Below are 12407 nucleotides of genomic sequence, written 5' to 3'. Positions count from 1 at the left end.
TCACTCGAGGATGCTTTTTCCACTGCCTTTCCAGAGAGAGTGGAAAGGAGAGAGAGAGAGAAACATCTTGCCTCCTGCACGCACCCCGACTGCGGCCAGGGATCAGGCCTGCAACCGAGGTACATGCCCTCAGCCGGAACCAAGCCCGGGACCCTCAGTCCACGGGCTGACGCTCTGACCACTGAGCCACACCAGCTGGGGCTCAGGCTAGTTTATGATTTTGGTGAACTCAATGTTACTTAACATTTCAAATATATGTATCTTTTTTTAAAAAATTGATTGACTTTTGAGAGAGGCAGGGAGAAAGAGAGAAACATCAATTTGTTGTTCCACTCATTTACGCACTTATGGGTTGATTCTTGTATATGCCCTGAACAGGCATTGAACCCAAAACCTTGGCATTTGGGACAATGCTACCTGGCCAGGGCCAAATATATGTATCTTGACTCCCGAATATATTATAAATTCCTTTACAGCAGGTGTTAAGTTTTTTTTTTTTAAATAGCTTTATTCATTTCAGAGAAAGGAAGGGAGGGGGAGAGAGAGATAGAAATAGAAATATCAATGATAAGAGAGTCGTCATTGATTGGCTGCCTCCTGCACGACCCTGACTGGGGATTGAGCCCGCAACCCGGCATGTGCCCTGACTGGGAATTGAACCATAATCTCTTGGATCCTATGTCGTTGCTCAACAGCTGAGCCACGTCTGGCTGGGCGGCAGGTATTAAATTTTATAGCTTCTTCTGTTTCTCATATGGTTGTGAATAATATTTTAGAGAGTGCATGAATGAGCAGCCAAATAAGTTAATAAACAGATTTTCAGTCATAATACAAGTTACCTGAATTGGACCTGCTTGGAGGTATTGCTACACAATCTATTTGGAGGGACTGCATTCTCTTCACAACTTCATTTTGGCTGGGAAACTCTTTCTATAATAAAGAGCAAAATATATACTTCAGTAAACAGCAGAAAGTACTTCTAGAAAATTATTATAAGAATTAATCTTTTCAGAAGCTAGAAATTTTACATAGCTCTTACAAGCAATGAATATTAAAAAGAAGAAATGTTTTTCCCAGGGAGTCAAAACAGTCTTAAAAAAAAAAAAAGAACAAAGTTGTAGGGTTCACATTTTCTGATTTCAAAACTTACTAGAAAGCTACAGTAATCAAAACAATGTGGTACAGACTAAGGACAGACATACAGACCATTGATTTGCAACCTTTTCCATCTCATGGCACATACACTAATTACTAAAATTCTGCAGCACACCAAAAAATACATTTTTTGCCAATCTGATAAAAAAAAAAAAAAGTATAATTTTGATTCAGTCACATGGGACGGCTGCTGTTGTGTTGGCTGTTGTCATTTTTTTATTTGACAGTCTAAGGGAAAAAAGGTCAGTGCCCCTGACTAAATATTGCATGTCTTAAAAACTCTTGCGGCACACCTGTTGAATATCAAAACTGCTGCACTACCAGGGGCTGGGGAGAGAAAGGAATGTGGAGTTACTGTTTAATGGGTACAAAGTTTCTGTTTGGGATAAAAAAAAAAAATGGAAATGGATATTGGTGACCATTGCACAACATTTTGAATGTATGAACTGGACATTTAAAAACAATTAAGATGGAAAATTTTACTTATGCATCCTACCATAATAAAAAGGTACCTCTTTCCTATAAAATACTACTCTTACAGAAATTATAATGAGTAGGGAATTATATATATTTTTTTGGGGGGGATTAAAACTACTTTATTAAAATATAGGTCCAATGTCTTTTTGTTGCCCAAAATAAACACCTGTTATTAGTCTTATTACTACACTTCTGAGTAACTGAGTCAAATATGTGGCATGCAATATTACTGGTGCACTTTAGCAACTTTTCTTTACATTTTGCCAATTTCAGTTAGGGAATTATATATTTAAAAAAACAAAAACACATTGTGCCTTCAGGCAAAGTTAAAAATTAACATTTTGATATTTTCTTCAACTTTTTTTTCCTAGTCATATTTGCATTTCACTAACAGACTGCAAGCTACAAAGGTAGTGGTCAAAAATATTTGCTGACTGAACCTATGAATGAGTTGGGGGAGACTGACAGAGGATATTAATTATGTGCACAGTTTGTAGAATGCTTTTTACTTAACCTGATAAGCATTTTTATGTTATTTTCATTTATAAAAGCAATTGCTTCCTTTTATTACACAAAATATGTAAGTACAAATTCCTTTTAAAAGACTCAAATTGTGCAGAATCAGAAAGCAACACTCGAAAGTTGTTTCTTCCAACTCCCACTCTTTTCCATTCCCTAGAGATAATCCTTACTCAGAGTATGCTGTCCATCCTTTATTTTCTCCAGGTAGTTGCATATGTATTCTGGAAACACACACACACATGCGCGCACGCACACACACACACACACACACATATTCAGAAGGATCATGCTCTAAGTATTTTTTTGACTTATTTTTTCACTAACAAGTCTTAAAGATCTTTCCATATCACTATATGTTAGCTTTTATTTATTTATTTTTTAATCCTCACCTGAGGATATTTTTTCCATTGCTTTTCAGAGACAGTGGAAGAGAGAGAGAGAGAGATCGACGTGAGAGAGACACATTGATTGGCCCCCCCGCCCCTCACAGTCCTGACCAGGGCTGGGGATAGAGCCTGCAACAGAAGTGCGTGCCCTTGGCTAGAATCGAACCCAGGACCCTTCAGTCTGAACGCCGACACTCTAACCACTGAGGCAAACTGGCTAGGGCTCTAGCTCTTTTAAATGGTTATATATTCTGTAGTTTCAACGAATCATAATTTAGTATATCTACTTATGAATTATTTGGGTTATTTCTAATATTTTACTCTCAAAAGCTAAGGGGCACGGAACTCCTGGAGCATACATGTGACTATCATATATTATTAAAAGTAGAATTGCTGCAAACGTTATGTGCTTTTAAAAGTTTGATAGATGCTTCATTTGTCAATAAACTTCACCAATTCACACTCTTAACCAATAATGCATGGGGATTGCCTGTTATTCTGCATTTTCACCAACACTTAATACTACCATCTTTCAAAAATGTTAATCTAATGGATAAAAAATTATAATCAATTCATTTTGTTTTTCTCCATTAGTGAGGCCAGTATCTTTACTCTGGTCCACTGACGGATTCCATTTTGTCAAACTTTAGTCAGGATTTTCACATCTATATTAAGTGATATTGGCCCGTAATTTTCCCTTCTTGTCTCTTCTTTTTCAAGTTTGGGAATTGAGGGTATGCTAGTCTCATAAAACGAGTCTGGGAGAGCTCCTCCTCTATGGTCCAGACAAATTTATAGGCCTGAAGTAACACAGTCACTGACTATTTGGCTGACATCACTGATGAAACCCTGGGGTGGAATTTCCTTTGCGGGGAGAGTTTTCATCACTGACTCAGGATTTTAAATGGCTATGGGATAGTCAGGTTTTCTAACTCTATTTCAGTCAGTTTTGCTAAGTTATACTTTTTCCCCCCAGAAATGTGTCTATTTTAAGTTCGAAAATTAGCAAAAAGGTGTTAACAATATCCTCAATACCATTTTTATAGTGATACCTCTGTATTCACTATTTCAGTCTTCTTTCTGTTTTTCTTCACCAGTCTTAATTGATTTTATTAGCCTTTTCAAAGAACCAACATTTAAATTTTCTGATCCTCTATGAACTGTTTCCTGTCACTAACTTGTGCTCTTCTCTTACTGTTTACCACTTTCTCTCTGCTCCAGGTGCATTCTGCTGTCTTCTCCGGATGAGTGCTTGGCTAACCCCTTTCCACTTTTCATACCAGTAAGTACTCCTTGGCAAATTCTGTAGTTTTAATATGTAGTGTTTCATTAGCTCCAAATATTTTCTAAATTCGATTAATTTCTAGCGTAACTGAAATGCAGTCAGAGAATGCAATCACTCTTTATATGATCACAATCTTTCAAACTAGTTGAGACTTGTTTTATTTCCCAGTACAAGGTCAATTTGTAAAAATGTTCTGTATGTTCTTGTGAAGCCTTTAAAGGTAAGTATTCTGCAGTTATTAGATGCACTATTTTATATATTTCCATTAGATGAAATGTGTTAATTATGTTTTTCAAATTTTCTATATCCTTACTGACACTTTTTTGGAGTTATTCTAACAATTAGAGGGAGATTTGTATTAAAATCCCCAACTAGGATTGTGGGTTTGTCTGTTTCTCCGAGTTCTGCCAATTTCCGCTTCCTGTACTTCAAGGCCATGCTGTTAAGGGCACATCTATACTTAAAGCTATTACCATCATCCTGGTGAACTGGCCCTCATCCTATGAAACAGCACTGATTACTGTGCCAGGGCTTTTCTGCTTCAGTGACTATCTTTCACAATGTCCTTTTCACTACATTCTTGGTTTGCATCAGATATCTATCTCTCTTTTAAAAAGTGTAAAAGTCTGGCCCTGGCCAGTTGGCTCAGTGATTAGTGTGTCGCTGGCCGACTGAAGGGTCCTGGGTTTGATTCCAGCCAAGGGAACGTACCTCGGTGGCAGGCTCAATCCCCAGGCCTGGTCGGGGTGCATGTAGGAGGCAACCAGTCAATGTTTTTCTCTCACACTGGTGTTTCTCTCTCTCTCTTCCACTCTCCCTGAAAAGCAGTGGAAAACATATTCTCAGGTGAGGATTAAAAAATAATAAAGTATAGAAGTCTGGCAATTCTTGACTGCCCAAGTGTTTTTCTTGTTTTGTATTTTAAAATTGTTTGCCTACCTATTCTATTCACTGTCGTCTCCTTTCATGATTCCAGCAGTATGCTGCTGAAAGGCTGATGACAGCAGCTCATTTCTGCACGCAGGCCAGGTCTCTGCTCCTCTTTGCTGGTTTGCTGGTAACCATCTTTGACACACCTGACTCCAGACTTCAAACTTACTGCTCCAGCCCAAAGCAGCTGCTGCTCCCATTTATTGCTCAGCACAGGGAATTAGGGGGAGGAGCCCACTCTTATGACTGATATAACTGTGGATCCCAGATAACTCTCCCTGTCATTGTCCCAGGTGACCAGCCCGTTTCTTTTCTATAGTGACTCAAGACTTGCTCCTCAGGTACTACTTCAGTATTTATGTTCTGGGTTAGTTCCTTTTCTGTTACGTGTCTCAGCAAATATAATTCTGTTGGCGTTCTATCTTTCAAGACTTCCTCAAAATGACTGATCCACCTAGGATACTTCCTAGCTTAGTCCAGAGAAGTTGTGCTTTTGCTTTCATATTGCTGTGTATATTTCCTCACATTTCATTAGTTTTAAAGGAGGAATGGGTCAAGAATGTCAACTTGGTATCTGCATAAAATTGCTAATTTTGTTTTATGTGGTTACCAAGCTAGCTTACCTCAAATCTCAGTAACAAATTATACTGCTTTGGTTTCCATGCCTGAAAATATGCATGCTTTGATATGTTAACTTTTTAGCACCTGCTGTATTACCTACCTTTAAACTCTTCACGTCTTCTTCTACACATTCTTCTAGGTTATGTAAATAAAAGGGCCTAAATTTTTCTTCAATGCCTATATAAGAAAAACAGTACTTTAAATATCTTAATTATTTTCTAAAATAAAGTTAAAATATTAATAATCTATTATCTTTGAATTACTTAATCTGTGGGAAAGCAGTAAAATAAAAATTTAAATATCAATTGACTGACTTTCAGGAAGAGACTGACAAGATTAATCACTAGGTAGACAGAACAGGGACAGTGCAGCGCTGGAGCCCAGGAGAGCATGCAGTTTCTCTGGCCATACAGCAAAGACCTATCAAATGTGCCTTAACCTCCAAGTGAACCAGTTGGCTGAGCTCTGTTCCTGCCCCTCTGGCACCCAGATTACACAGGATGGAATACTCGGAATAAGGGCTTGGTATAAAGAGTTAGAGCTACTGACCTTGAAAGAAAAAGGCAACTGCCAGTCTCTGGAAAATGTAGGAACATACTTCTCCTTATTTCCCCTGCTAAGCACAACGAGAACCCCTAACATTATATATAAAGTAAATATAAGGAGGCTCTGAGCAGAGGAGAGACAAAGACAGATCAGCGAGGAACTTGGGGATCTGAGAAAATACATGACATTGAGTTCACTCGGTGTTCTTTTTGCCTCAGAGATTCCAGACTTAGACCTGAAGAAAGCTGGCAACCCAACAACAACAAAAGCCCAACAAAATCCTGCTCTTTCTAGCCAGGAGATGAAGCAAGGGGCATCCTAGGAGGACAGAAAACCTTTTGCCACTAACCACACTGCAACCAAAAGACAGAAAAAACGGTTGCTCCATCCCCACCCCTACCAGCAAAGGCTGAGTGTGAGCTGAGACTTCCAACCTCACAAGACAGTAACAGGGTTACCAACACTGAACGAGGGTGACATCAGAGTCCACAGAGGAAGGCGGGACTTTCCTTTCTGCCAGATGGTGACGAGCTCCTCCACTCCTGTGGTGTCAGTAGACTACAAGGCAGACTGGACATGCAACCTTACATTGCAGTAATCAAACATCCCTTCTCTGTCCCAATGGGGAAGTGTCAGAAAAGGCACAATGGGGAGCCAGGATGGTCATCTCCAATGCAGTATCCATGGAGACCATGTGGATGCTGCAGAAACTCCCAGCCCTGACCTGTAATAACAAGAAGCCCCTCTACCTCATACGTCAACAGGGCTAAGTGGGGATCTTGGACTCCCCTCAACCTGGTAGCAAACTAACAAGGTGGCAAAACCATACCACTGCCCACACCACGTCAGATAAAGGCAGCTATAACTGCAGCTGAAAGGGATCCAGAAGCTCCTAACACATTAAGAAAAAGCCCAACAAAAGTTTCAATAGAAAAATCACTCATTATACCAGGAAGACCTCAAACTGAATTTAAAAAGACAATCAACAGATGACAACACTAAGATGACAGAGGTCTTAGAATTATCTGTCAAAGATTTCTAAAATTTATATTTATTGTTGAGGATATTGCAGATGTTCCCCTTTTTCCCCTCATTTGCCCCAGTCCGCCGAGCTCCTGCCCCTCACCCCCAGACCTTCACTGCACTACTGTGTCCATGGGCTATGCATATATGCATGTAAGTTCTATGGGTAATCTCTTCCTGTCATCCCCTCCCCCCACCAAGATTCATCAGTCTGTTCCATGCATCCTCTAGGCCTATACTGTCAGTCAGTTTATCTTGTTTATGAGATTCCACAAATAAGTGAGATCATGTGGTACTTGTCTTTCTCTGACTGGCTTATTTCGCTTAGCACAATACTCTCCAGGTCCCTCCATGCTGTGCCAAAGGATAAGAGATCCTTCTTTTTTACAGCTGCATAGTATTCCATGGTGTGAATGTCCCACAGCTTTTTTATCCACTCATCTACTGATGGGCACCTGGGCTGTTTCCAGATATCAGCTATTGTGAATTGCGCTGCTATAAACATAGGGGTGCACATATTCTTTCTGGTTAGTGTTTCAGGATTCTTAGGATATATTCCTAGATGTGGGATCACTGGGACAAATGGCAGTTCCATTTTTAATTTTTTGAGGAAACTCCATACTGCTTTCCATAGTGGCTGCACCAGTCTGCATTCCCATCAGCAGGGTACTAGGGTTCCCCTTTCTCCACACCCTCGACAGCACATGTCATTTGTTGATTTGTTGATGGAGCCATTCTGACAGGTGTGAGGTGATACCTCATTGTAGAATTAACTTGATGATTAGTGACACTGAGGATTTTTTCATATGTCTCTTGGCCATCTGTGTGTCCTCTTTGGAGAAGTGTCTATTTAGGTCCTTTGCCCATTTTTTAATTGGATTGTTTGTCTTCCTTTTGTTAAATTGTATGAGTTCCTTATATATTTTGGATATTAACCTTTTATTAGCTGTGTCACTGGCAAGTATGTTCTCCCATACAGTGGGCTCCCTTTTTGTTTTGTTGATGGTTTCTTTTGCTGTGCAGAAGCTTTTTAGTTTGATGTAGTCCCACTTATTTACTTTTTCTTTTGTTTCGCTTGCCCAAGATGTATCAGCAAAAGTTCTGCTATGTATGATGTCTGAGATTTTACTGCCTATGTTTTCTTCTAGGATTTTTATGGTTTCACAACTTACATTTAAGTCTTTTATCCATTTTGAGTTTATTCTTGTGTATGGTGTAAGTTGGCGGTCTAGCTTCGTTTTTTTGCATGTATCTGTCCAATTTTCCCAACAGCATTTATTGAAGAAGGGAAAAGAAATAAAAGAAGCTAAGAAACAAGGAGGCCTGTGCAAGCAACCCAAGTTGTGTCCATTGACAGATGAATAGATAAACAAAAGGTGGCATACACATACAGTGGAATAACACTCAGCAATAAAAAGAAAATTCTGACACCTGCTGCAACACCGATGAACCCTGAAGACATATATGCTCAGTGAACTGGGCCAATCATAAAAGGAGAAATATTGCAGGATTCTTCTTATAATGAGGCACCCAGAGTAGTCAAATTCATAGAGACAGAAAGTAGAATGGTGGTTGCCAAGGACTGGGGGAGAACAACACTGGAGGTGACTGTTTAATGGGCAGAGTTTCAGTGGAGGAGGCAGAAGGGTTCTGGAGATGGACACCGGTGACAGCTGTACAACACGTGAGTGTACTTAACAGAATAAACTGTGCACTTAAAAATGATCAAAAATGGTATCTAATGCGTTACGTATATTTCAACACAATTTGTAAAAATTATGAAAAAAACAAACATGCTTTTGGGAGGGATGGCATCTTTTCATTGAAAAAAAAAAAAGTTTGAGCTCAGTGGTTAGAGCATCAGCCTGCGGACCAAAAGGTCACAGGTTTGATTCCAATCAAGGGCATGTACCTGGGTGGCAGGCTCAATGCCCGGCTCTGGTCAGGGCACGTGCAGGAGGCAACCAATCGATGTGTCTCTCATATCGATGTTTCTCTCTCTCCCCCTTCCATCCCTCCCTTCCACTTTCTCTAAAAAAAAATCAATAGAAAAAATATCCTCAGGTGAGGATTTACAACAAAAAAAGTTTGAAATCTAGAAAATCAGTTGAAATCACAAGTGGACTCGGTTTTCTGAAGACTCAAAGCAACTTCCTGACATCTTACTAGGAAAACCACCACATTGGTGACTGTACACAGCCATAAAAGATGCCCTTACCAGCAAACGTTGGCCGCACTTGCGGGTCCGGGTCCCAACACTGCTTCATGAGGCTGATTATCTCCTTTGGGCAGTATTCAATGATGTCATTCACATTTGGCCTGTTCCCGGCTTTAATGCAGATTATCAGCTGCTGCTCACAGATAGCATCTGTAAAGCAAAGAGGAGCTCCGGTTTGGACTTTCTTTCAGGTCTGGCCCCTCTCAGGCAGGGAGGTGACAGAACTTGGACAATGCTGCGGATCCCTCTCTGCCTGGGATGTGCTTTAAGCGAGGCTGCCTCATCCGGTAGGGGCAGAATGGACCTGTGGCAAGGAGCCACGAAACACTTTAATTTCTGTAGATGAAAGACAGAATTCACAGGAAAGCTGCCTCCTGGCAGAACACGTGAAATATTAATGAGTGACTTAAAATGTAGTGATAATTGCTACTCAAGAAGTACAAGGCTCTGAGAACACAAGCTCCACCAGAAAGTCAAGAAGATTTTGTCGAGTACCGAAAAACAAAGGGTCATCCAGGTGAGGAGTGGGGAAGGACACAGAATGGTTTCAGCTGGGGAAGTTGGACATAGGTAGACGGAGGTCCCACAAATCCTGATGCATCCCAGAAATTAGTAGTAGTTCAGGATAACGGAGAGTACTCACTAAGGAAAGAGAAGGAAAAGGCCAGAGAAAGAAGCAAGAGCCAAGTCAGAAAGGGCCTAGTATTTCATACTGAAGGATGTGAGCTTTAAGGCCACAGAGCCTTGGAAGGATTTTAAACAGATGAGTGAGGTGATCCTATTTCCTTTGGGGATGACCAGCTGGGCTGCAGTGTGATTGATGGATGCCTATGAGGAGCCTATGCAGAAATACAAAGGGTTTGACTGAATAGTCTAGTGGTGATAGAAGTGGGTGGATTGAAGGTGTATCCTGAATCATCTATACACCTTGACTCGGAGGTTCTGACGTCTGATTGGATGTGGGAGATAAGCAGCAGGCTGAGTCTGTGATGACTACAGTTTCTGGTTGGGCAACTCAGCAGATGGATGGTGATGCATCGCTGAACATAACAAGAGTGCAAAGCTGAGAGGGCCCCAAGCAGAGCAGGTAGAAGATGGATTAGTCTGGGGAGATGTTGCTTTGGGGTTCCTCCAGCACATGGAATAGATCTAACAGACAAGTGCATATCTAGGGCAGGGCTAGAGAGGAAAGACTGGAGAGGCGTGGGCAGAGGGGAGCATTAAACCGTGGGAGAAAGTAATCACCCAAAGGGGGTAGGGAAGTGTCCATTAGTTCATGCACTTAACCAACTGAAGAGCAGCGGCCTACGCATCAGTTCTCCTGCACCAGCCATGTCTGTCTCATCTTTACATTCTCAGTTCTGGTTAAAGTGCCCACGTAAGTTCAGAACTGAAGTAACTCTTGAGTGAAGGAGCAGGTGGATGGATGAGTCTGACGTGTATGCCTCGTAGGACGAGGGTAGACACTCATACGCAGAGCCAGCAAGCTTTCTTGTCCAGGAGGAATCCTGGAATTTCACAGCCCCTCCCGAGCTCTGATGCACTATCAAGGCTCCTATCTGTCCCATGGCCCTGGATTCCTAAACTGTGATTACTCATCCAGACAACAAAAATGTACTGAGCACCTACTGTGCTCCTAGCACCATGTGAGAAACAGTGAATAAACCAGACGTGGCCCCAGCCCATGGAACTTACCGTCTAGTGGGTCAGACAGACACTAAATGAACAAACAAGTATAAATTTTAATTGACTTCACTGAAGGCCGTATTTTGTTCAAGAATTTTGATTAATACCCAAACTAATACCGCTCCTGTATAAGTGTCTTACTTTCATAAGGCTCCTTGTGTGCAAATATGGCCCACAGTACTATGGCGAAGCTGTACACATCCGACTTGTCTGAGGGCCGGGCGTTGACGTTGTCTAGGTGCTCGGGCGCCATGTAGTGGAGGGTGCCGCCGTTCTTCTTAGAGAGACTGTCCGCTCTCCGCTGCTCGTTGTGCTGGTCCTTCGTCAGCTTACTCCACGTCTTAAAGGAAGCAACTCCGAGGTCAGCTATCTGCAAGAGGCCAACGGGGTTGCTCTGGGAGGACCACAGCAAGTCAGACTTGTCCTTAACTTTGGGGCTCACCCAACAGATGGGAGGTACAGTGAATCTCCTAGAAAGAATGGACAGGGCTGAAATTCTGTACTTCCTCAGCCATCTAGAAAAACCTCCCCTAAGAAATGCTCATGTGAAATCCTGGGACCTCGATTCTTATGTAATTAAAAAGCCAGGAAATTTGCTGGAGGGATTGGTGGGTGGGAAGAAAGGAGGCAGAACAAGACATTTCTGACATGAACAGAACAAGCTCTTCTAATTCCTCACAGACTCTGCATATGCTTTTCAACACTTTCTGGAGAAAAAAGGGTATTTTCTTCTCAGCAGACTTGTAGAGCAGACAGTGACTAGGTACTTCACCTTCAGTTTTCCCAAACGGTGTCCGAAAGCCGGGGGTATCAGTTGCCAAGGGTCCCAAGGGCACACTGAGGATAGGGCTGCAGAGCTACTGGTTTTGAGTTGGTAGCCTGAGCCTAAGAGAAGATGGGAGGGAAGGAGGAGACAGACAGACAAAAAGCAGAGAGAAAAACACCAAGGTCAGACACGAGACAGGGAAGCGGCCAGGCAACATGACAGGACAATCCAGTGAAGACAAAATCAAAGGCGACCGTCTCACTTCTGCCTCTAGGAATCCAAGCATGTGGTTATGTAAGATCCACAGGTTCTAACCCAGAAACATAAGAGATATATTATTAATGTAAAGAAGGAACCTTCCTTTTTTTTTTAAACTTTTTTAAAAAAACTTTTTTTTTCTTGATTTCAGAGAGAAGGGAGAGGGAGAGAGACAGACAGAGACATCAACAGAAAGAGAGAGAGTCATGGATCAGCTGCCTCCTGCTCGCCCCCTGCTGCAGATCGAGCCCACAACCCAGGCATGTGCTCTGAGTGGGAATCAAACCACTATCTCCCAGATCCTAGGTTGATGCTCAGCCACTGAGCCACGCCGGCTGGGCAGGAGCCTTCCTCCGAAGACAGGAGTACAACCTGCCCGAGATGAGGACAGCGTCAGAAGCAGGGCCTCCCAGCAGAGGGGGACCCCTGTGAACGCAGTCGCAGCATCCCTGCCCCTGGGCCACTTCCCCGTTCAGGTTTTTGCACCTGCATTCCTGCTGCCAGAGCCAATTAGCTATGAGGACTTCACCTAGT

At 42.0% G+C, this 12407-nt stretch overlaps 1 protein-coding gene across 5 annotated transcripts in view; it reads right to left on the bottom strand.

Moving 5' to 3' along the window:
* The window catches only part of RIPK1 (receptor interacting serine/threonine kinase 1), a 55844-nt gene that overhangs the window by 6774 nt on the left and 36663 nt on the right, over window positions 1–12407 (bottom strand). For all 5 annotated transcript variants that reach the window (XM_081144189.1, XM_081144187.1, XM_081144188.1 and 2 more), the window contains exons 5-8: window positions 10991–11219; window positions 9164–9313; window positions 5477–5553; window positions 840–930 (exon numbers count right to left, since the gene is read on the bottom strand). In XM_081144189.1, the coding sequence (XP_081000315.1) occupies window positions 840–930; window positions 5477–5553; window positions 9164–9313; window positions 10991–11219 (547 nt within the window). The remainder of the gene's footprint in view (window positions 1–839; window positions 931–5476; window positions 5554–9163; window positions 9314–10990; window positions 11220–12407) is intronic.

This window comes from Miniopterus schreibersii (assembly GCF_964146895.1).
Source record: "Miniopterus schreibersii genome assembly, chromosome: 8".
Taxonomy (NCBI): Eukaryota; Metazoa; Chordata; class Mammalia; order Chiroptera; family Miniopteridae; genus Miniopterus; species Miniopterus schreibersii.
Note: the sequence above shows the minus strand (reverse complement) of the source record. Positions and strands in the feature narration are given on the sequence as shown.